Here is a 23,317-nt window from a genome sequence, read left to right on the forward strand (position 1 = left end):
AGGACCAAATGGATTCACAGCCGAATTCTACCAGAGGTACAAGGAGGAACTGGTACCGTTCCTTCTGAAACTATTCCAATCAATAGAAAAAGAGGGAATCCTCCCTAACTCATTTTATGAGGCCAGCATCATCCTGATACCAAAGCCCGGCAGAGACACAACCAAAAAAGAGAATTTTAGACCAATATCCTTGATGAACATTGATGCAAAAATCCTCAATAAAATACTGGCAAATCAAATCCAGCAGCATATCAAAAAGCTTATCCACCATGATCAAGTGGGCTTCACCCTTGGGATGCAAGCCTGGTTCAACATATGCAAATCAATAAATGTAATCCAGCATATAAACTGAACCGAAGACAAAAACCACATAATTACCTCAATAGATGCAGAAAAGGCCTTTGACAAAATTCAACATGCTAAAAACTCTCAATAAATTAGGTATTGATGGGACGTATCTCAAAATAATAAGAGCTATCTATGACAAACCCACAGCCAATATCATACTGAATGGGCAAAAACTGGAAGCATTCCCTTTGAAAACTGGCACAAGACAGGGATGCTCTCTCTCACCACTCCTATTCAACATAGTGTTCGAAGTTCTGGCCAGGGCAATTAGGCAGGAGAAGGAAATAAAGGGTATTCAATTAGGAAAAGAGGAAGTCAAATTGTCCCTGTTTGCAGATGACATGATTGTATATGTAGAAAACCCCATTGTCTCAGCCCAGAATCTCCTTAAGCTGATAAGCAACTTCAGCAAAGTCTCAGGATACAAAATCAATGTACAAAAATCACAAGCATTCTTATACACCAATAACAGAAAAACAGAGAGCCAAATCATGAGTGAACTCCCATTCACAATTGCTTCAAAGAGAATAAAATACCTAGGAATCCAACTTACAAGGAAAGTGAAGGACCTCTTCAAGGAGAACTACAAACCAGTGCTCAATGAAATAAAAGAGGATACAAACAAATCGAAGAACATTCCATGCTCCTGGGTTGGAAGAATCAATATCATGAAAATGGTCATACTGCCCAAGGTAATTTATAGATTCAATGCCATCCCCATCAAGCTACCAATGACTTTCTTCACAGAATTGGAAAAAACTACTTTAAAGTTCATATGGAACCAAAAAGTAGCCCGCATCGCCACGTCAATCTAAGCCAAAAGAACAAAGCTGGAGGCATCACACTACCTGACTTCAAACTATACTACAAGGCTATAGTAACCAAAACAGCATCGTACTGGTACCAAAACAGAGATATAGATCAATGGAACGGAACAGAGCCCGCAGAAATAATGCCGCATATCTACAACTATCTGATCTTTGACAAACCTGACGAAAACAAGAAATGGGGAAAGGATTCCCTATTTAATAAATGGTGCTGGGAAAACTGGCTAGCCATATGTAGAAAGCTGAAACTGGATCCCTTCCTTATACCTTATACAAAAATTAATTCAAGATGGATTAAAGACTTACATGTTAGACCTAAAACTATAAAAACCCTAGAAGAAAACCTAGGCAATACCATTCAGGACATATGCATGGGAAAGGACTTCATGTCTAAGACAACAAAAGCAATGGCAACAAAAGCCAAAATTGAAAATGGGATCTAGTTAAACTAAAGAGCTTCTGCACAGCAAAAGAAACTACCATCAGAGTGAACAGGCAACCTACAAAACGGGAGAAAATTTTCTCAACCTACTCATCTGACAAAGGGCTAATATCCAGAATCTACAATGAACTCAAACAAATTTACAAGAAAAAAACAAACAACCCCATCAAAAAGTGGGTGAAGGACATGAACAAACACTTCTCAAAAGAAGACATTTATGCAGCCAAAAAACACATGAAAAAATGTTCATCGTCACTGGCCATCAGAGAAATGCAAATCAAAACCACAATGAGATACCATCTCACACCGGTTAGAATGGCCATCATTAAAAAGTCAGGGAACAACAGGTGCTGGAGAGGATGTGGAGAAATAGAAACACTTTTACGCTGTTGGTGGGACTGTAAACTAGTTCAACCATTGTGGAAGTCAGTGTGGCAATTTCTCAGGGATCTAGAACTAGAAATACCATTTGATCCAGCCATCCCATTACTGGGTATATACCCAAAGGACTATAAATCATGCTGCTATAAAGACACATGCACACATATGTTTATTGCGGCACTATTCACAATAGCAAAGACTTGGAACCAAGCCAAATGTCCAACAACGATAGACTGGATTAAGAAAATGTGGCACATATACACCATGGAATACTATGCAGCCATAAAAAATGATGAGTTCATGTCCTTTGTAGGGACATGGATGAAACTGGAAATCATCATTCTCAGTAAACTATCACAAGGATAAAAAACCAAACACCGCATGTTCTCACTCATAGGTCGGAACTGAACAATGGGAACACATGGACACAGGAAGGGGAACATCACACACTGGGGACTGTTGTGGGGTGGGGGGAGGGGGGAGGGATAGCATTAGGAGATATACCTAATGCTTAATGACGAGTTAATGGGTGCAGCACACCAACATGGCACATGTATACATATGTAACAAACCTGCACATTGTGCACATGTACCCTAAAACTTAAAGTATAATAATAATAAAATTAAAAAAAAAACTATTCATTCTATGACTCATAATGGCAGTAATTCTTTCCAATAACCAAGTGCTCAGATGGGATGCAAGTTTGCTGGGGCTCTTAAGGAGCTATTAAAAAGAAATGTTTAATCTATAGGTCATGCCATTTATTTAGAACCAGGGATGCCAAATTCAATAGAAAATACCTCACTAGATATAAATGATAGCTACACCCGATAGTCCTGAATACGATAAACCTGGAGCTACTGGCTTTGCTGTTTGTTTTTGCAAATCCTTGACTTTAATTTGACGTTCTGACTCTTTGGCTCAACTGTATTCTCTTGACTACCTTGGGAAAATGCCTCACGCAGTTTAACTTGGACCAAAACTTACCTACTTAATGCAGGGATCTGGATCTGGTGTTTAATAGCTGATTAATTTTCTCATCAGCAAAATTGGTGTGATAGTAATAATCTTCTTTATAGGGTAAAAGAAACAATAAAGTCAAGCCCTCTGATGATAGTCATTTTTTTTAGTCACTCAGTTTTCACTTTTTATTCTTTTAGAATTTCATTTTGTGACCAGTCCTTGTGAAAATGTAAATCCAAGTGCCCTGCCCTTTCCCTAATCGCGGGTCTGGTGTCATACAACAATATGCTTTTTCCCCGGGATTTAATTCTTGTCATTCATGGATGGAAAATAAAATCGGAGTTTATTTCTCCTAAGCCTTCCTCCCACACCCCTCCCCATAGAAAGACTTGGTTTCTATTGTATTAGAGGCAGGTTCTGTATTCTTTTTGATTATGTGAGTTTCTTCATGTCTTTCAAATATATTGATTTGTGCTTCTTAGAGTTGGTTTTGATTGCTTACAGAATTAAAGCCTAAGTGATACAAGCACCAAATACAGTCTCTGGCACATAGTAGGTACTTGTAGTGTTTGTTGATATGATTATTTTCACAATTGAAATGTTCCCTGAACAACACACACTAGGGCCTGTCAGTGGGGGTGGCAGGAGGGAGAGCATCAGGAAAAATAGCTAACATATGCTGGGCTTAATATGTAGGCGATGGGTTAATAGGGACAGCAAACCACCATGGCACATGTTTACCTATGTAACAAACCTGCACACCCTGCACATGTACCCTGGAACTAAAATAAAATAAAAATTTTTCCTGGCAGCACTTCTGTTAGACTTTCTCTGGTTCTGAGAGTAGAACAAAACACTTAACCTACTGATCACAGGAAGAATGGATACAATTTAGTTTCCAAATGTGATAAATGGATAAACCTGTCCGGACTCACAAGAACTCTGCTAAGGTGCTGAAATCCCATAATGATCACCCATATTCCTGCCAACTGCATTCCTGGTATTGTCACAAGACAGTATCATATAAGCAATACAGAAAATATGTGCTAGAGTACATAAAGTAAATCAGAAGAAGGAGAGACCATTAAGATAGAAAAGATCTGAATTGGACTTTGAAGAACTGCTAAGATTGGGATAGGCAGTGAGGATAAGGAGACACTGCAGGCAAGACATTACAGGCAAGGCGTGGAGGGATAACTCGAGCAAAGACATGCAAGGCATGTTTGAGGGCAAAGAATAGACCTTTGGCCAAAGGAGAAATGTATTATAGAACAATGGTAGTGAATTATGTTTGGAAGGGGTAGATTGGAGTTAATTTAAATACAAAATTCCAGAAATGGTCAAATGCAAATATTTCTATGAAGAGACTCATTTCAATATCATCAATATTATTTCTATGCATTAGCAGCACAAAGTTTTTAGGGGATGTAATTTGAAACTACAGAACACTAGAGAGTTCTTGGTGACCTTTAGAGGGGACATTTTGGGATCCAAACATTCTTAGATAAAGTTATCATATAGTCATGACTTGAAGACATTCCAAAGAACATGTGTGAGTAGAATATTGAGAAAGTAGCACCTAAAGAGGGAAGATTTCTTAGGCACTGATTGTATGAATTACATATGAATAATTCCATGAGGAAAAAAAGGTTTACGAACAGCTAATAACTTCCAAAGTTTCTTTTTATTTATTTTTTCATAAAGACTTGCTTTGATGCCAGATACAAAATGTCCACAACAGAAAATCTAACCACAGTATCTAAATAGTTGCTTATCAGCCCTTGGAACTGCCAAAAAAGCTATTAAACTGGTGCTTTCCATGGTGATGGTCTCCACCACCCTGTTAGGAGCCATGACATTGTTCTGTCCTTGTTGGGCAGAGAAGGTGGTGGGAGGGTGTAGGTTGAAGGTCTTGGGAGGGTGTTTGTAGAAGAGAAGGTCCGTTGATTTACTGATTAACTACATATACATCTGGGTCAAATTGTTCTCCATTTAGAAGCCTTTGTGATAACCACGGAATCAGAACATACAAAAAGCCAATCTAGGCTCTGTGGGACTGGTGCTGACTGCAACCATGACAAAGCTTATTCTCCTCACAGGTGGGTTTGTAATCAGAGATTGACCCTTTATCTTATCTAGTTTCTTTTTCTCTCACAGGCTCTGACAATCATGAAGTGGTCTTCATACTACATCCCTATACTTTTCCATTCTTCTTTCATCATTTCAAATTTCAAATGAATCTTGTTATATACAAATCAGTCTGCCTTTTGTTCTCTTAACTTCAGCTGACTCTGGTAACATTTCTGCTTTTGTTAATCCCATAGACTTTGTCCTAAAGGAAAAGCATACTTTCTCTTAGTGTTAGCCTTACTCTTTCTTTTTTTTTTTTTTTTTTGAGGCAGAGTCTCGCTGTGTTACCCAGGTTGGAGTGCAGTGGCGCGATCTCCGCTCACTGCAAGCTCCGCCTCCCGGGTTCACGCCATTCTCCTGCTTCAGCCTCTCCGAGTAGCTGGGACTACAGGCACCCGCCACCATGCCCAGCTAATTTTTTGTATTTTTAGTAGAGACGAGGTTTCACCGTGGTCTCGATCTCCTGACCTCGTGATCCGCCCGCCTTGGCCTCCCAAAGTGCTGGGATTACAAGCATGAGCCACCGTGCCCGGCCGCCTTACTCTTTCATCTTTTGTTCAGCCATTCCTTTTTCTTTGCTCTTCTTCCTATGCCGTCTCATTTTAATTGGAATAATGTTTATTTATTTGCTTATGTCCTTGGACTAGCTTTTTCGGGGAAGAAAATCAGTAGGAACTGAGATAGAGTTATGCAAGTTGTCATTGTTCTGCTGTTTTCAGAATTATTTCTCTATTCCCCTATTATCCTACTGAGTTGATGATGTACCATAAACATGTTAGAAATTAAATTATTCAAGGAGGTTGATTCAGTAAGTTGTTTAGAGCCAAGTCATACCAAGAATTTATTAGTTGCTCTAGAGCTGGGATTTGCAAACTGTTTAAGCTTCAGAACCTTTTCCAAATGAAACCTCAAGCTCAATTTATAAAACAATCAGAGTAGAAGAGTTGCTTTGTAGAAGTCAGGGAAAGGCATCTGGAGTCTCACCCCATAGTTCCTAGCTCTTCTCTCCTCATATAAGGCCTCCTGAAAGTCATTCCAAAAAACCCCTAAAGCCCAGAAGATACTGAATTCTCTGATTTAGCAGATGCCTTATCTGTTGGAAGGCTGTGTTCTATCACTCAGGTAGGGGAAGAACGAATGGATGTGTCATCATTGAGTACAGTGATCAGTTGGTGATTTCAGTAACTTCATCTTCCATAGATAGTAAACTTCGGACTCAGCATTCAGTAACATTTATTTGTGACATGGAAGGTGTGAGACGAAGGCACCATGGTCATTTTTGATAAAGGTGGGGAAAGGTAGATCTACTGTTGTATTCACTGAAAAGCCTTTGGAATCACCAGCAAATTTCACTGAGGCTGTAACAATTTATGACAAATTGGAAGGCAATCAATCCTTCAGAATTAGATTCTACGGGGTACAGACAATTGGTTCAAACTATATGCTTTTTCTTTCTATCTAGGTCTTGTCCTTGTACTGAATTTGCAGCTGGGTAAGTCATGGACTCCGTGTTTTATCATTGAATGTGTATATACGAGATAAACCATACTAGGGAAAGAGAGCCGCTGTTTGCTTCACAGACAGATGGGTTTGATTTGGGAGTAATCTAGTGTTTTGGATTGGCTGTCACTGCTATACTCTCCAGCATGACCATCTGAATTATAAACTGGTATTCACTGGGCTTCATAGGACTATGGGCATCTTTTCTTAGAAGGCTGCAAGCTAGGCTTATCCAAAATCCCAAAATGAATCTGTCAACGTTAAAAATAAACAACTCCAAGTTAGTGACCAGTTCTGAGTTAGAATCTTAGGATGCATCTGCAAGAGTGTTCATACTAACTACCTCCACACAGAGATCAGGCATCTGAGGCACAGTGTGGGAAACAGAGGCAGGGCCAAAATTCACAGCACACTTCAGCGGATCCTAAACCAGGCCATTATCCCTCCTGCTGACTACACACAGGCTCTGCCTACCAGCTGACATGCTACTTCATCAACTGGGCCCAGTACCGGCCAGGCCTGGGGCGCTTCATGCCTGATGACATCGACCCCTGTCTCTGTACCCACCTGATCTACGCTTTTGCTGGGATGCGGAACAACGAGATCACCACCACGGAATGGAATGATGTGACTCTCTACCAAGTTTTCAATGGCCTGAAAAATAAGTAGGAGGAGGGAGATATTTAATGTGGTATCCCCTTTTTCAGTACTTCCCAAATATTAATGCTTCTTAAAATGTAGTTCAGATCCATGGATCTGAGATGGGGACCAAGACTCTGCATTTCATTTTTCTTTTATAATTGACAAAAATTGTGTGTGTTTATTATGGACAATGTAATGTTTTGAAATATGTACACGGTGTGGAATGGCTCAATCGAACTATCAACATATGCATTTCCACAAATACTTAATGTTTTTTGTAGTGAGAACACTTAAAATGTACTGTTAGCAATTTTCAAAATACAATATATTGTTACTAATAATAGTAACCATGTTGTACAATAGACCTCTGCAACTTATTCCTCATTTCTAACTGAAATTTTGTATCCTTTGACCAACATTACCCCCAACCCCCATCCCCACACCACCCTCAGCCTCTGCTAACCACCATTCTACTATATACTTCTATGAGTTCAACTTCTTTTAGATTCCACTTATAAGTGAAATCATGTGGTATTTGTCTTTCTGTGCCTGGTTTATCTCACTTAACATAATATCCTCCAGGTTTATCCATATTGCTGCAAATGGCAGGATTTCCACCTCTTTTTTAAGACTTACTAGTATTCATTGTATATAAAGACCACATTTTCTTTGTCCATTCATCCATTGATGGGCACTTAGGTTGATTCCACATCTTAGCTATTGTAAATAGTGCTGCAATGAACATGGAAATTCAGATATCTCTTCAACACACTGATTTCATTTCCTTTGGATATAAACCCAGTAGTGTAACTGCTGGATCATATGGTAGTTATTTCTTTGATTTTTTGAGGAACATCTATATTGTTTTCCATAATGGTTATACTAATGTTCATTCCTACCAACAGTGTGCAAGAGTTCCTTTTTTTTCCACGTCCTCTCCAACACTTACCTTTCATCTTTTTGATAACAGCCATTCTAACTGGATTGAGTGGTGTCTCATTCGATTTTGATATGTATTTCTCTGATGATTAGGGATGTTGAGCATTTTTTATACACTTGTTGACCATTGGTATGTCTTCTTTTGAGAAATGTCTATTCAAGTCCTTGGCCCATTTTTTAATCAGGTTATTTGCTTTCTTACTACTGAGTTGTATAAATTTCCTATAAAGTTTTGATACTAACTCCTTACTTGATATATGGTTTCCAACTATTTTCTCCTATTCCATAGGTAGTCTTTTCACTCTGTTTCCTTTGTCATGCAAAAGTTTTTTAGCTTGATGTAATCCCATTTGTCTATTTTTGCTTTTGTTGCTGCACTTTCCAGGTCATATCCAAAAAATTCTTGCTGTAGCTCTTGGAGCTTTTTTTAAGGTTTTCTTTCAGTAGTTTTACAGTTTGAGGTCGTAAATTTAGGTCTTTAATCCATTCTGAGTTGACTGTTCAGTTTAGTCATATTTAAGAGAAGGAAAGCTACAGGTGATTGCTACTATCAGTAATGACATTATCGTGAATACAGCTACTAGAATTTAAGTTACAATGACTAAGAGTAAATAAACTCCTTTACAGCAGTGTTTTGTGAAGTGTGGTCCATTGACAACTTGCCTCAAAATCATGTGAGGTACTTGAGTAAGTGTTAGTCCCTACTGCAATCCAGCCGAATTGGAATCTCAGAGGAAGGGGTGATAAACCCAGATTTTTAATGTTGTCCTCCCACAACCCTTGCACTTAATTATTATGTATGTTAATGTTTGGGAATCTCTATTAGAGAGAATGTGTATAATTTCAAGCCAATTAATTTATTTTAACATTACAGAGGCTAAAAATGTAATTAAGCTCAAGCAACATTTACCATTTTATCTGATAGAATAGAATATGATATTAGCTATTTATGCTTTTTAAACTTACACATATCAAAGATACTGCCAATACACAATATTTTTTAAAGCCCAGTTTCAAAATTTAGATTTCCCTAGGGAACCCTGAGTGCATTCATGACAAGAACACCACAAAGAATTTTTATAAAGGAAGTTTTCAGTAGGGGAGGAAAATCGTTCTACAAAAGGCAAAACAAAAATATCTGACCAGATCCAATACTAAAGCAATGTATTTTAAATGGAGGGAGTCATGAATTTTGAAATTTATCTGTTTCTATCCTTTGCTTTACAGAAACAGCCAGCTGAAAACTCTCCTGGCCATTGGAGGCTGGAATTTCGGGACTGCCCCGTAAGTCTTCTATGGAGAGCATGTTATTCGTTTGCTATTGAAAACAAGTTAGCCCCATGTGATCACTGTCCCCTTAGACTTCACAGTCTAAGACAGGGTATTGAGGATGTACATAAACAAATATATGAATTAAATAAATTGCTATACCAGAACCTCAATATTAAGTGGAACACAATTTATTTCATACATTTAATTTGGTGGACATTTGGGGGCCCTATCCACAGAGGTTTACTTACTGAGGTTCCCAAACAACCTCTTCTTAAAGTATTTCAAGAGTACAAACCCTGAGGAGAGTGTTATAGTGCTTCCCTCTATTTATCTTCTGGTGGGAGGAGGAATGAGAAAATCACACAAATAAACAAGAGGACTTCTTGGAGGGTACATGTTTGAGGAAGGAACACAGTGTGCTGGATTTGCCAGGTATTCAAAGAAACAATGGCAACTTGAGAGAAAGAGCAGAGTTGAGGGGATAACAAAATAAAGGGAATGTTAAGGTACCATGGCTGGGAAGAGTAGTGATTACAAAGGAAGGAGAGGAGAAAACCAAGAACATGCTTTACTCTGGGCTATGGGTCCTGATGAAGGGCTCTGAGGCAGAAATTGAGAGCTTGATTTTACTCCAAGGTGTTGGGACCACCAAGGCCTCACCCTGCCTTCTTTGGGTCTCCCTCAGTTTCACTACCGTGGTTTCTACTCCTGAGAACCGCCAGACTTTCATCACCTCAGTCATCAAATTCCTGCGCCAGTATGAGTTTGACGGGCTGGACTTTGACTGGGAGTACCCTGGCTCTCGTGGGAGCCCTCCTCAGGACAAGCATCTCTTCACTGTCCTGGTGCAGGTGGGGAAGGAAGTCACGGTCTTTAGTCCAAAAAAGATTCAAAGTCTTTCTTTCCGAGGAGAATTGGTGGCTCTAGGGTAAAACAAAACTTGAATTTAAACTGATAGAATGTTAGCATTGCGAAGATTCTTATATATCATGCGTTCATTAAACAAACATTCAATGGCAACAACAAAACAACATGTGAGCTCTGTGCCAGGCACTGCTCTACATGTTGTTTTAAGAACCATAACTCATTTCATCTTCATATTTACTCCATGGCATACATACTATAAGTATTATAATCTTTATTTTAAAGATGAGGAAACTAAAGAACAGAGAGGGTTTAAGTAACTTGCCCAAGATCACACAACTAGTAGGCATCATAACTTCCTCTGCAGTTTGGCTACAGAGTCCATTGCTTCTAAGCATTACAGTAGGCTGCCCATTATTACTGAACACATATTCTGTGGCAGACACTGTCAGGCTAAATGTAAGAATAAGACACTATCCTTGGCTTTGAAGAACTTCTGAGGTGGAAGACTGAAAAAATATGAACAATGACAGTGCATTGTGATAAATGCCATGCTAGAGGTCTGCAGAGTACAAAAGTAACAAGGAAAGAGGGTAACTAATTCTGCTCTGGGGCAGGATCAGAAAGCGTTTCCTAGAGAAAGTAATGCCTGGGCTCAGTCTTGAAAGAAACTGGTGTTAACCAATTAAGTGAAGATGGGAATGGCACAAATGATATACAGATAAGTGTGAGCAAGTGGGTGAGTAATGGCTGTGAAGTTGCATGAAGAACCAGATAATGTGAGAACTTTTATATTATGTTCAGGAATTTGCACTTTACCCTTGATTCAATGGGACTGTTTTGAAGAATTTTAAATAGTAGAGAGCTGGGTTTAACCATAGAGGATAAATTAAAAGGAGATGGGAAGGCATGGATAGAATTAGGAGGTTATTGCATTAAATCAAGCAAGAAATGATCAGGGCCCCAAAAAAGGCTCTAACACTGAGAGAAGAAGAGGATATACATAAGAGATATCAAGAGGATAGAATCAATAGGATTTGGAGATCAACTGGAAATAGGAAACGGAGAGGACCTCCAGTTTTCTGACTTTGAGGATGGGTTTGATTTTAATGCTATTAACTAAGACGGTAAATACAGGAAGAAGTGTAGATTTGAAAGAAGAATTGACCTTGAACTTGATGAGTATGAGGTATCTGTAGAGCATCCTAACGGAATGCCCAGTAGGCATCAGATAAATACCAATCTGGAGTTCAGAACAAAAAAGCTTGACTTGATATACTTGGTTTTTAGACTTACTGTCTCCCAAGACAGATCGTTTGCTATACCATTCTATGTAACAGATCATCACCCAGCCTCTGAATAGTTTCAATGTTAAGTAATAGGTGAAAAGTCAATTTACTTACTTGTTGAATTGCTCTAATGATCATAAAGGAATATCTCTTTCTTGGCTGGAACATGCCTCTAGTCATAATTTATAACTTCTGGTCATTGTTTCTAGTTCTTCCTGCTGAAGCAACAGAGAATAAGACTGCACCTTTTGCAGTATATGGGCTTAATGTCTTAAGACAGCTGTAATGCTTTGCCTATAATTTCTCTTATTCCAGTTAAATATCTTAATTCCTTCAATCAGTAACCACATGACAATTTTCGGAACCAGCCTTCACTGGAACATACTCTGGCACGCCCTAATAGTGTAATTATAAGAACTAAACCCAGTACTCCAAATGAGATAACAGTCGTGAAGATACAGGTGGATTAATCTCTAGTATTGAATGGGAACCTATCATCTAGCTGTTACCGCCTTCCTTATTGGCCAATTCACCATTTTATTTGATGGGATGTCAGTCCTATAAAGTAGTTCATCTACTTTATGAAACAAATTTCTATACTGCTGGATGTAGGGTATCACTGCAACTATAGCTTCAAAGTATAGAGATACAATGGAGTCCTGATGGTCATCTGGGATCTGGGTTTTGGTCATGACCTACCTACTAACTCACTGTGGGACTTTGGTGAAGTGTCCTAACTCTTATGCATATTAGATAGCCAGAAAATTCAATAATATTATCTATCCTATCTACTTTATTAGGTTGTTGAGAGACTAAAGTAAAATAAAATATGTGAAAGCAATTTAAGAGAAAGAAGCATTATACAAACATATGTTTATTATTATTATTTAAGGAGCTAAAATCAGCATCACAGATGTCCTATTAAGCCTTATTATTCTGCAGGAAATGCGTGAAGGTTTTGAGCAGGAGGCCAAGCAGATCAACAAGCCCAGGCTGATGGTCACTGCTGCAGTAGCTGCTGGTATCTCCAACATCCAGTCTGGCTATGAGATTCCCCAACTGTCACAGTGAGTGATGTGCCTTATCTTCAAACTCCTGGAGGTGTCACTCGGGCACACTAGACTTGTCTGGCTTGCTATTCAGGGACCTTGTTTAGGAGACTTTGGAAGTGGTGTCCTGTGCCTGCATAGGTGTGGGAAATGACCATCAGAATGATTTTAAAGCCTCTGTCCCACATCAGGTACCTGGACTACATCCATGTCATGACCTACGACCTCTATGGCCCCTGGGAGGGCTACACTGGAGAGAACAGTCCCCTCTACAAATACCCGACTGACAATGGCAACAATGCCTACCTCAATGTGGTGAGTCCCTGTAAAGATGCAAGAGCAGACCAGAGATGATGACGAAAATCACATAGAGACTGGGACGCAAAGTAAACATAAATTCTGCAAGTGTCTCATTTAAACAACTGTCTCAAGTTGATCGTATTTCATTAACTACAACTTCACCAAAATGTTTTGAAAAAAACACTAATCCATCTGCAATTAACAGCATAGAGTTTTACCTGTTGGAATAGGGGACTAATATAACTAAGCACTGGATCCTCAGCTGGTTGGGCCCTGTAACTAACCCACTGACATTGCAGGATTATGTCATGAACTACTGGAAGGACAATGGGGCCCCAGCTGAGAAGCTCATCGTTGGATTCCCTACCTATGGACACACCTTCATCCTGAGCAACCCCTCCAACACTGGAATTGGTGCCCCCACCCCTGGTGCTGGTCCTGCTGGGCCCTATACCAGGGAGTCTGGGATCTGGGCTTACTATGAGGTATGTAGATTGGACTGAAAAGTGCTCTGCGAATTCCATGCACTGTGCCTTAGGGCTAGAATCTGCTGAAATCTTGAATGTTCATTCTGTCTCCTACCTAAGTGCTTTAAACACAGCTGCTTAAAGTGTTTAAATAACATTCATTTACATAATCCAAATGAAGAGCATTTAACAATGCATAATATCCCTTCACACAACAGACTACCTTTTTAATGTAATTTATATTAGCACACAGGTAATAAAATAAATATGCCTCTCATATTACTGTGGGTTCCCAAAATTATTTGACAAGCAACTTGATCCTCTTTACTACAAATAAAAGCCTGTAATTAGAAATTGAGCAAAACCCCAACTGGAAACATGAAAGAAGAAAAATTTGAAACATGTTTTTCTTTAATGGGAGTAACATTTAAAAGATTTGAATCTCTTGACTTTTGAAAGATCTGTACCTTCCTGAAAAATGGAGCCACTCAGGAATGGGATACCCCTCAGGAAGTGCCTTATGCCTCTCAGGGCAATGTGTGGGTTGGCTGTGACAACGTCAAGAGCTTCGATATTAAGGTAAGATCAGTCCCTTAAATGTGCTGAGGTCCCAGCCCTGAGTCCCAAGAAAGCAAATGATTCCTGTTATCCTCTTTCTTTAAACAGGCTCAATGGCTTAAGCACAACGAATTTGGAGGCGCCATGGTCTGGGCCATTGATCTGGATGACTTCACTGGCACTTTCTGCAACCAGGGCAAGTTTCCCCTAATCTCCACCCTGAAGAAGGCCCTCGGCCTGCAGAGTGCAAGTAAGTGACTGAGGGGGAATGCCAAGGTGTATAAATGCCTCTTCTCCAACTCAAAAAGCAACCCTGATGTCTTCCCACCTCCCCCCTGCCCAGGGATCCTCTTTCCACTTCACCTCACTGCTCTTGCCCAAATGAGAGACGAGTTTTACCCTTGAACGGCCATGTCAGGAACATGATGCACTTATGGGAAGCCAGGCCTAACTGGGTGGGTGTTCTAAGTCTGCTAAGTCTTAAGGGTGTGGAAGAGCCTCAAGAAATTATACTAACATCAATATAAGTATCTGCTTCTCTATGAATCCCTTATTCAAAGTCTTTCTCAGCCCACCTGGGGAGATTTAAGAAACCCTCACCAATGCTCACATACCTCTAATCAGTGATTCAGGGGACGTATCAATTCTCTAAATTTTTTCCAGATTTTTCCTAGAATTCATTTGTTCACCATTTATGCCCAGATTCTAGAAAAGTGTTTTGCATACATTTGGTGGTTAGTAAATATTTTTTTGAAAGATTTAGATGTTATAAGGAAAGAGCAGCCTTTTTTTTACAATTAAAAGCCAGGCTGACTTGACATAATAGCTTTACTTATCTCCTGAATATGGAGCTACTTTCTCTTCTCAGTTGCAGGGATCCAGAGCCAACTGCACCCCACCTCCACACTTCCACTCCCACAGTTCTCTTCACCTCTAGGTGAAGCTTAGAGCCTCTCCCAAGCCCACTAGTCTGCTCTTACTGCTGTATGTTTCAGGTTGCACGGCTCCAGCTCAGCCCATTGAGCCAATAACTGCTGCTACCAGTGGCAGCGGGAGTGGCAGCGGGAACGGGAGCGGGAGTAGCAGCTCTGGAGGCAGCTCGGGAGGCAGTGGATTCTGTGCTGGCAAAGCCAATGGCCTCTACCCCGTGGCAAATAACAGAAATGCCTTCTGGCACTGCATGAATGGAGTCACGTACCAGCAGAACTGTCAGGCCGGGCTTGTCTTCGACACCAGCTGTGACTGCTGCAACTGGGCATAAACCTGACCTGGTCTATATTCCCTAGAGTTCCAGTCTCTTTTGCTTAGGATGTATTGCTCCTACCAAAAGTCCTGCAATAAAATCAGGTCAAAACATGACTGTCCTTGCTTTTAAGTGATTTGGGTGGAAACCTTTTCCAGATATGAAAATAGGAGCTATGCATGGGGGTGGAGTGGTGGAGTAGAGTGTGGGAGGAAGTGGTGGAGCCAACAGCACCACAGTCTTCTATCTGCCTGTGTTTGTCTGCATGAAGTTTGGAAGCTGTAAGGAGGAAATGTCTGAATGTTTGGTGCATGGGAGGGATGAGGATATGAAGAGGATAGGTCTGTCACCAGGCAGTTTTCCTCAGGAAGGAGCTGAAGTGCTTCTGTAAGACTGGGGGACATGGGCAGTGCTGCCTGGCTTGCTCAAGGAGTGGAAGACTGGGACATCCTCTCCACTTCTACTGAAGACCTAGATCTGGTCCAACACCTCCTGGACTGGCAGCTTTGGGAAGATTTGTGCAGTAGACTCCATTTAGGGTGTCTGCCTAGCCCATGGGCCAGCCAGGCTCCCTTTCTCAGGAGACGACACCTACCATTGGAATTGTAGTGGTGGCCACCAGCTGCTGTGCTTGTATGCATACCCCCTCCCATGGCTTGGCTGATAGACTGGGATAGACATCAGGCTCAAGAGGGCCAATAAGATCATCACACCTCAGAATTTGCAGCTCGGAACAAGGAATTGCCTGTCATCACTCGTGTGGGTGGGTCTGCAATATGTAAGATCAGGAGCTGTAGCGAGGGACTAGGGGGAAGGAAAAGTTATCCTAGATGCAGAGCTGAGCTACAGACAAAAGCCAGGATGTGAGATGAGAGAGAACATTTACTGATAGATGGCTTTCTTCTTCTTTTTTTTGAGATGAAGTCTCGATCTATCAGCAGGCTGCAGTGCAGCGGCGTGATCTCGGCTCACTGCAACCTCCGCCTCCCGGGTTCAAGTGATTCTCCTGCCTCAGCCTTCCAAGTATCTGGGATTACAGGCACGTGCCACCATGCCCAGCTAATTTTTGCATTTTTAGTAGAGACGAGGTTTCACCATGTTGGTCAGGCTGGTCTCAAACTCCTGACCTCAAGTGATCCACCCACCTCGGCCTCCCAAAGTGCTGGGATTATAGGCATGAGGCACCATGCCTGGCCAGATAGATGGCTTTCTAGCTTTTGATTATAGTTCCTTCCTGAGGCACAGATGCACTTTTGCCTGTGGATTTTGTGAAATATCCCTATAACAACATAATAAATTCCTCTTTGCTGCTTAAGCTGACTAAAGTTTGTTTCTTTTACATGCAAATGAAAGAAACCTAAATAACGTAATGAGAATATAAGGGCTCATTTCTTTTTTCTGGCATTTGTAGTATGTGTCAAACTGTTCTAAGTGTTTTACATGTATTTTCCTATTTAGTTTTCCTAGCAACTTTATGAGGTGGATAACGTTAACTCCAGGAAACTGAAGTAGAGATGAATTAATTAACCTGCCCCAAATCACACAGCTAGTTAGTTGCAGAGCCAGATACATAGCCAGGTGGGCTGGCCCCAGAGCTCACAGTCTTATCTACTATGTTTTACTTGCCTCCCTTGACACACACCACATTGTTCTCATGGGAGATGACAGCACTGGTGGCAGTGAGGAGGTGCAACCACTCTCTGGGCAACATCATTTATTCATAAACTCACACCATTTATTGATTATTATGTGTCATGTGATATTCTAGGTATGGAAGACATAGTGGTAAATAAGACATACTCTACTCTCATGGGGATTATATTTTGCTTGTGGAAGTGTTAGATGATAAATAAGCAAATGAACAAATGAGAAAAGTAAAACAGTGGCCGGGCGCGGTGGCTCAAGCCTGTAATCCCAGCACTTTGGGAGGCCGAGGCAGGCGGATCACGAGGTCAGGAGATCGAGACCATCCTGGCTAACACAGTGAAACCCCATCTCTACTAAAAATACAAAAAATTAGCCGGACGTGTTGGCAGGCGCCTGTAGTCCCAGCTACTCGGGAGGCTGAGGCAGGAGAATGGCATGAACCCGGGAGGCGGAGCTTGCAGTGAGCCGAGATCGCGCCATTGCACTCCCGCCTGGGAGACAGAGCAAGACTCCGTCTCAAAAAAAAAAAAAAAAGAAAAGTAAAACAGTGATAGAAAGTGACCAAAAGAGGACATTACTTTATTTGGAGCAATCCTAGAAGGCTTCTCTGAGGAGGTCCTATACAAGATGGCCTTGACAGTCAAAAAGAGTTGTCTGTTTTGGGATCTGGGAAAAGTGTGTTTTGGGCAGAGGGACTAAGTGCAAAGTCCTTGAGGTGGAAATGAACATGGAGTGTTAGATACAAGAAGCCCAGCATGGCCATGAGGTGGTGGGCACAGAGAAGAAATAGGCAGGGGTCAGACCATGCAAGGTCTTGAAACATGGTTAGAAGTTTGTGTTTTATTGTAAGTGGGCTGTGAAGCCATTGGAGAGTGATAGCGGGGATGAGGTTGGTGACAGGATCTAAATTCAACATTAATGAGATGAGACTGGAATAGGATTAAAGAATATAGGAAAATGGCACTCATGGTGATGGTAGCCAATGGATTGACTGAGCACCTTTGCGACATGCCTTGAAGATTGAAGACAGAAGTGGGGGACTTGTGTCTTCAATGAACAGAGGAAGGCAAGAGACAGTAAAAGTGGGTATCACTAGTAATGTCATTATATTTCTAGTCAAAGAATGATGAAATCTGGAGTAAAATAGAGCATAGAAATTTTGGGGGTGGATTTTGAAAGCGATTTCCTATTTAGGTCACTACTAAAGTAAATAGCACTGAGTGGGGACATGGGGATGTGGGACTCTGCAGTTAATGAAAAAATGACATGACATCAGCTGTTGGCTTTGAGGAAGAGCATCTTTGAACAACATGGTGTCCAGTGGCTAAATCAAAGTGGTTTTCAAAACTAGCACCTTTTTCAATGCCACTATTTTCCCACAAAGATGAATTCTGCCACCATTTCTAGAACAGGGAAATTATTGCAGCCAAAAAAAGTAGTGTCCCCTCCATTTTTCTTCCTATTTTTACATATTAATTGGTCATTCAAATGCATGTTTACTGTGCACCTACTATGTGCAAAAAGAGGGTGAGCATGAGCTAGCTCCCCTGACCACTCTGACCTCACCTCCAACAATTCTCACTCACTCCATTTCGACTATGTCATCTTCTTGCTGTTTCTCAAGAATTCCAGGCATGTGTTGCCTCAGAGCCTTCATACAAGCTAGAACACACTTTCCATAGATTTCCATTTGACTCTTTCCCTCACTTTCTTCAGGCTTTTCCTGGAAGTCACCTTCTCAGTGAGGTCTTTCCTGGCCACTCAACCTAATTTTGAAACCCCGTTTCTCCGCCTCTCCCTGCTGTGCTTCTTTTGCCTTTTCTTGACACTTGTCACTACCTGACCTACCATTCATTTAATGTATTTATCTTTTTTATCATCTACCTCCCTCACTAGTATTAACCTCCATGAGGAAAGGCATTTCTGTTCACTGCAACATTCTCACTGCCTAGAACAAGACCTGGCATATTATAAGGGAATAAATACTTGGTGAATTAATAAATGAATGAGGTAAAGGAAGTGAGATAGGAATTAACAAGCTGACGCCTCATGTCAGGTGGTGTGTGGTCCATGGCAGACTTCTCTCAGCAGACACAAAGGGTTGGGTAGGCCTGTAGTTTCATGCAGGCCAGTCCTGGGTGCCTACTACTCACAGGAGGATGAATTCTCTCTTCTTGTTACCTGCCTGCAATTTCCCATCCCCAGGCATAGAAGATAACATGTTATGCCCTGACTGTGCTAAGAGAAATAAGAAGATGATAAAAAGATTAATGACAATAGAGAAGTAGCAGCAACCTGTTTGAATACAATGTAAGAGACCAGAATATGCCGCCTCAAAATAAGTATTATTTTGATTTGAAGGCAACTGAAAAGAGTCACATACAAGAGAAATTCTCTACCTTCCCACTATAGGCTAAAAAACAGGACATAAATTTATAAAAGTCTCTTGTCCATTCTCTACCAGGAAAGACAAATGGTGGTGAGCCTGTAGATGACTTGCATCCCAATCATTGCTGTGCGGTGTCCTGACCATATTTGGTGTCTCCTGATGCCTTCAGTACTGACTTATTAAACATTTAGCTGTACAGAAAAAAAAAAAAGCTGAATATTTCAAACATCAGGCAATGTACTTTATACAGGTTATCTCCTACTTAGTGAGTATTATCCCCAGGTTTCAGGGTGAGGAAATCAAGACCTTGTGATGATAAGCAACTTGCCAAGGATCACAGAGCTGGTAATTAGTGGACCTCATTCTCAAAAATTAGGCCTCTCTGGCTCTCTTTAAACCACAATGCTGCCTTGCACAAATCAATGTCACAATGACTTGAAGAGGGACTTCCAGAGTGGGGCTGTTGCTTAGCAGCCATTCTTAGTTACACCCTTCATTTTCTTGATTAAAGTCCCCATGTGAGAGTGGCAACTCATGGAAATAATACATGAGAGATCCAGGCTTACTGGAAGTTCCCCTGAGGACCTGTTCTTGCCCAGAACGACTGAGAAATCCAGAAGGTCCGTGCTATCTTCTCCACCTGGGAGCTTGAGAGGCAACAAAACCATATCATGGATCAGACAGCCATACATCTGGAACTTTGGTAATGGTAATCATGTTCTTGGATTCTAGTAGACGTATGAAAACTCATCCTTTTAGCATTGGAGTCTAACCGGAAAGATGGAGAATATTCACAAGGTCTCTGATTACACAAGTTCTCCGATTCTGGATGGAGGCAGAAAGAGTGTTCCATTCACCAAATTATGTGCTTCAGCAAGGGCCAGCTCCCATCTTAGTAAACCTGCACTGTTTTTTCATTTGCACAAAGATACCCTTGGAGCTAGCTGCAGCCCTGGGCATGGAGGTGGTAAAGTGGAAGTGCCTTAATATTTGTTAAACACCAAATACAGGTTAGTCCCTCACTGTATACGATTTGTCCTTGTGTTAGCTCTGAAATTCTTATGGCATCCTTAGGAGGAAAGAAATGATGCATGCCATTTTATAGATAAACAAAGGCTTAGGAAGTTTAAGTAACTTCCACAAGGTCACATAGCTAGTCAATGACAGAATAATACTTACTGAAAGCCAGTGCTGAGAAATTTCAAAGCCTTTATTCATTCCTCTACCACCAGATGGTAGATGTAGGTTTTAAGAAAGTTTGGAAGATAGTATATAGAAAGTATATTTTCCTCCTCTCTTTCTCTCTTCTCCAAAATAGAGATCTCTATTCTCTTGGATAGGGATTCTCAAGCTTTGAGTGGTAGATTATTTTATAACACCCTATTTATTATCCTAAAATTAGAATTAATTCATGGATAACATAACCTACTACATATAATTTCACAAACAACTTGGTATAATGCCCTAACTACAAAGTAAAGGAGAAAAAAAATTTCCAACAAAATAATATGGATTTCAGTATATAAATGTTTAGATGTAACTACTTTAGAGACAATGAAGTACTCAGATTCTTGCACCATATGTGGTATAATGAATTAGTCTAGAATAAAGAGGTCAAAAGTCCTTTCATACAAGCAGTTTAGGAAAATAAAAGAATCTAGTTATAAGTGGACACCAGAACAAAAACCAGAATTAGGAGAATTAATAACGCTCCAGATTTACCAATTTCTGATAGCAGAAAAAGGTAAATAGCTTTAGTTGAAACAGGAATAATAACTAGACAAATTACAAGCCATTGAAATGAAAAAAGGAAGAGAGTGTAAATATGCTATTTTTTTACTGATGCATTATATTTTACCTATTTATGGGGTACATGTGATATTGTTACTTGCACAGAATGTGTAATGACCAAGTCAGGGTATTTGAGGTGTCCAGTACTTTGAGTATTTGTCACTTCTATATATCAGGAACAATTCAAGTCCTCTCTTCCAGTTACTTTGAAATATACAATTTCCTATCAGTAACCATAGTCACTCTGCTGTTGAATGACAGAACTTACACCTTGTATCTAAGTGTATGTTTGTACCTGTTAACCTATCTCTGTTCATCCCCCACCACCCACTCACCCTTTCCAGCCTCTAGTATCTATCATTCTACTCTCTATTCTCTACCTTTATGAGATCAACTTTTTTAGCTCCTACATATAAATGACATTGTCTTTCTGTGTCTGGGTTATTTCACTTAACATAATGACCTCGGGTTCCATCCATGTTGCTACAAGTGACATGATTTCACTCTTTTTTATAACCAAATAGTATTTCATTGGGTATATATACTACATTTTCTCTATCCATTCATCTGTTTATTTAATATCTTTACAATTGTGAATATTGCTGCAATAAACACACAAATGCAGGTATCCCCTTGATATACTGCTAGATCATATGGTAGTTCTATTTCCAGATTTTTGCAATTTCCATACTGTTTCCCATAGTAGTTATACTAATTCCCATTTCTGCCAACAATATATAAGAGTTCCCTTTTCTCCACATCTTCACCACCATCTGTTATTTTTAGTCTTTTTAATAATAGCCATTCTAGGCTGGGCGCGGTGGCTCACGCTTGTAATCCCAGCACTTTGGGAGGCCGAGGCGGGCGGATCACGAGGTCAGGAGATCGAGACCATGGTGAAACCCCGTCTCTACTAAAAATACAAAAAATTAGCCAGGCGTGGTGGCGGGCGCCTGTAGTCCCAGCTACTCGGAGAGGCTGAGGCAGGAGAATGGCGTGAACCCGGGAGGCGGAGCTTGCAGTGAGCCAAGATTGCGCCACTGCACTCCAGCCTGGGTGACAGAGCGAGACTCCGTCTCAAAAAAAAAAAAAATAGCCATTCTAACTGGGGTAAGATGGTATCTCTTTGTGGTTTTAATTTGCATTTTTCCGATGATTAGTAATGTTGAGCTTTTTTTCATATACACATTAGTCATTTCTTTGTCTTCTTTTGAAAATTGCATATTCATGTCTCTTGTCCAATTTTTAGTGAGATTATTTGTTTTTTATTTTTGAGTTGTTTTACTTCCTTGTATATTGTGGATATTAGTTCCTGTTTATGAATACTTTGCAAATATTTTCTCCTATTCAACAGGTTATCTCTTCACTCTATTGATTGCCTCATTTGCTGCACAGAAGCTTTTTAGTTTAATATAGTCGATTTGTCTATTTTTTAATTATCTGTGCTTTTGATGTCTTAGCCATAAAGTCTTTGTCTAGACCAATGTCCTGAAGTGTTTTCCCTATGTTTTCTTCTAGTAGTTTTATAGTTTCAAGTCTTACATTTAAATCCTTGATAAATCTTATGTTGATTTTTTTATATGATGAGAGATAGAGGTCCAGTTTCATTCTTTTGCATTTGAATATCCACCTCTCTTTGTTGTGTCTGTGCCAGGTTTTGGTATCAAGATGATGCTAGCCTCATAGAATGCGTTAGGGAGGAGTCCCTCCTCCTCAATTTTTTGGAATCATTTCTGTAGGAAAATGGTCCCAGCTCTTCTTTGTCCTTCTGGTAGAATTCTGCTGTGAATCTATCAGGTCCCAGGCTTTTTTTTATTTGTAGGCTATGTATTACTGATTCAGTTTCAGAGCTTGTCATTGGCCTATTCAGGGAATTAATTTCTTCCTGGCTCAGTCTTGGGAGGGTGTGTGTGTCCAGGAATTTATCCATCTCTTCTAAGTTGTCTAGTTTTTATGCATAGAGGTGTTCTTAGTAGTTTCTGATGGTTGTTTTTATTTCTGTGGGGTCAGTTGTAACATTCCCTTATCATTTCTAATTGTATTCATTTGGATCCTCCCTCTTTTCTTCTCTATTAGTCTAGCTAGTGGCCTATTTTATTAATTTTTCCAAAAGCCAACTCCTGGATTTACTGATTTTTTGAAGTTTTTTTTGTCTTAATTTCCTGCAGTTAAGCTCTGATTTTTGTTATTTCTCATCTTCTGCAAGCTTTGGGGTTGATTTTTTCTTGCTTCTCTAACTCTTTCAGTTGTGAAGTTAGGTTAATTTGAGATCTTT

The 23,317-nt window shown here is 40.2% G+C and overlaps 2 protein-coding genes and 1 long non-coding RNA gene across 4 annotated transcripts in view; 2 read left to right on the top strand and 1 right to left on the bottom strand.

Annotated features, from left to right (window-relative positions):
* Positions 1-4,958: 4,958 nt before the first annotated feature.
* Positions 4,959-15,328, top strand: LOC134734651 (acidic mammalian chitinase). 2 transcript variants are annotated; one of them, XM_063628021.1, is made up of 11 exons: positions 4,959-5,061; positions 6,555-6,584; positions 7,056-7,257; positions 9,401-9,457; positions 10,131-10,296; positions 12,541-12,665; positions 12,839-12,962; positions 13,247-13,432; positions 13,874-13,993; positions 14,081-14,222; positions 14,968-15,328. In XM_063628021.1, exons 1-11 carry the CDS (start codon positions 5,037-5,039, stop codon positions 15,231-15,233), a joined length of 1,443 nt encoding a protein of 480 aa, XP_063484091.1. In that variant the 5' UTR covers positions 4,959-5,036; the 3' UTR covers positions 15,234-15,328. The 2 variants fall into 2 exon arrangements, with proteins under 2 accessions (XP_063484091.1, XP_063484092.1); XM_063628022.1 differs by lacking the exon at positions 7,056-7,257.
* Positions 9,773-19,603, bottom strand: LOC134734652 (uncharacterized). The gene is made up of 3 exons (XR_010117766.1): positions 19,493-19,603; positions 11,713-11,816; positions 9,773-10,368 (listed from the first exon to the last, which is right to left on the bottom strand). It is a non-coding gene; the product is annotated as an uncharacterized lncRNA (long non-coding RNA).
* Positions 19,604-19,756: 153 nt separating this feature from the next.
* Positions 19,757-23,317, top strand: part of CIMAP3 (ciliary microtubule associated protein 3) — a 29,416-nt gene continuing 25,855 nt past the window's right edge. The window contains exon 1 of the mRNA XM_063624632.1: positions 19,757-19,960. Within this exon, the coding sequence (XP_063480702.1) occupies positions 19,786-19,960 (175 nt within the window). The 5' untranslated portion in view covers positions 19,757-19,785. The remainder of the gene's footprint in view (positions 19,961-23,317) is intronic.

The sequence above is a fragment of the Symphalangus syndactylus genome, chromosome 12 (genome assembly GCF_028878055.3).
Source record: "Symphalangus syndactylus isolate Jambi chromosome 12, NHGRI_mSymSyn1-v2.1_pri, whole genome shotgun sequence".
NCBI lineage: Eukaryota > Metazoa > Chordata > Mammalia > Primates > Hylobatidae > Symphalangus > Symphalangus syndactylus.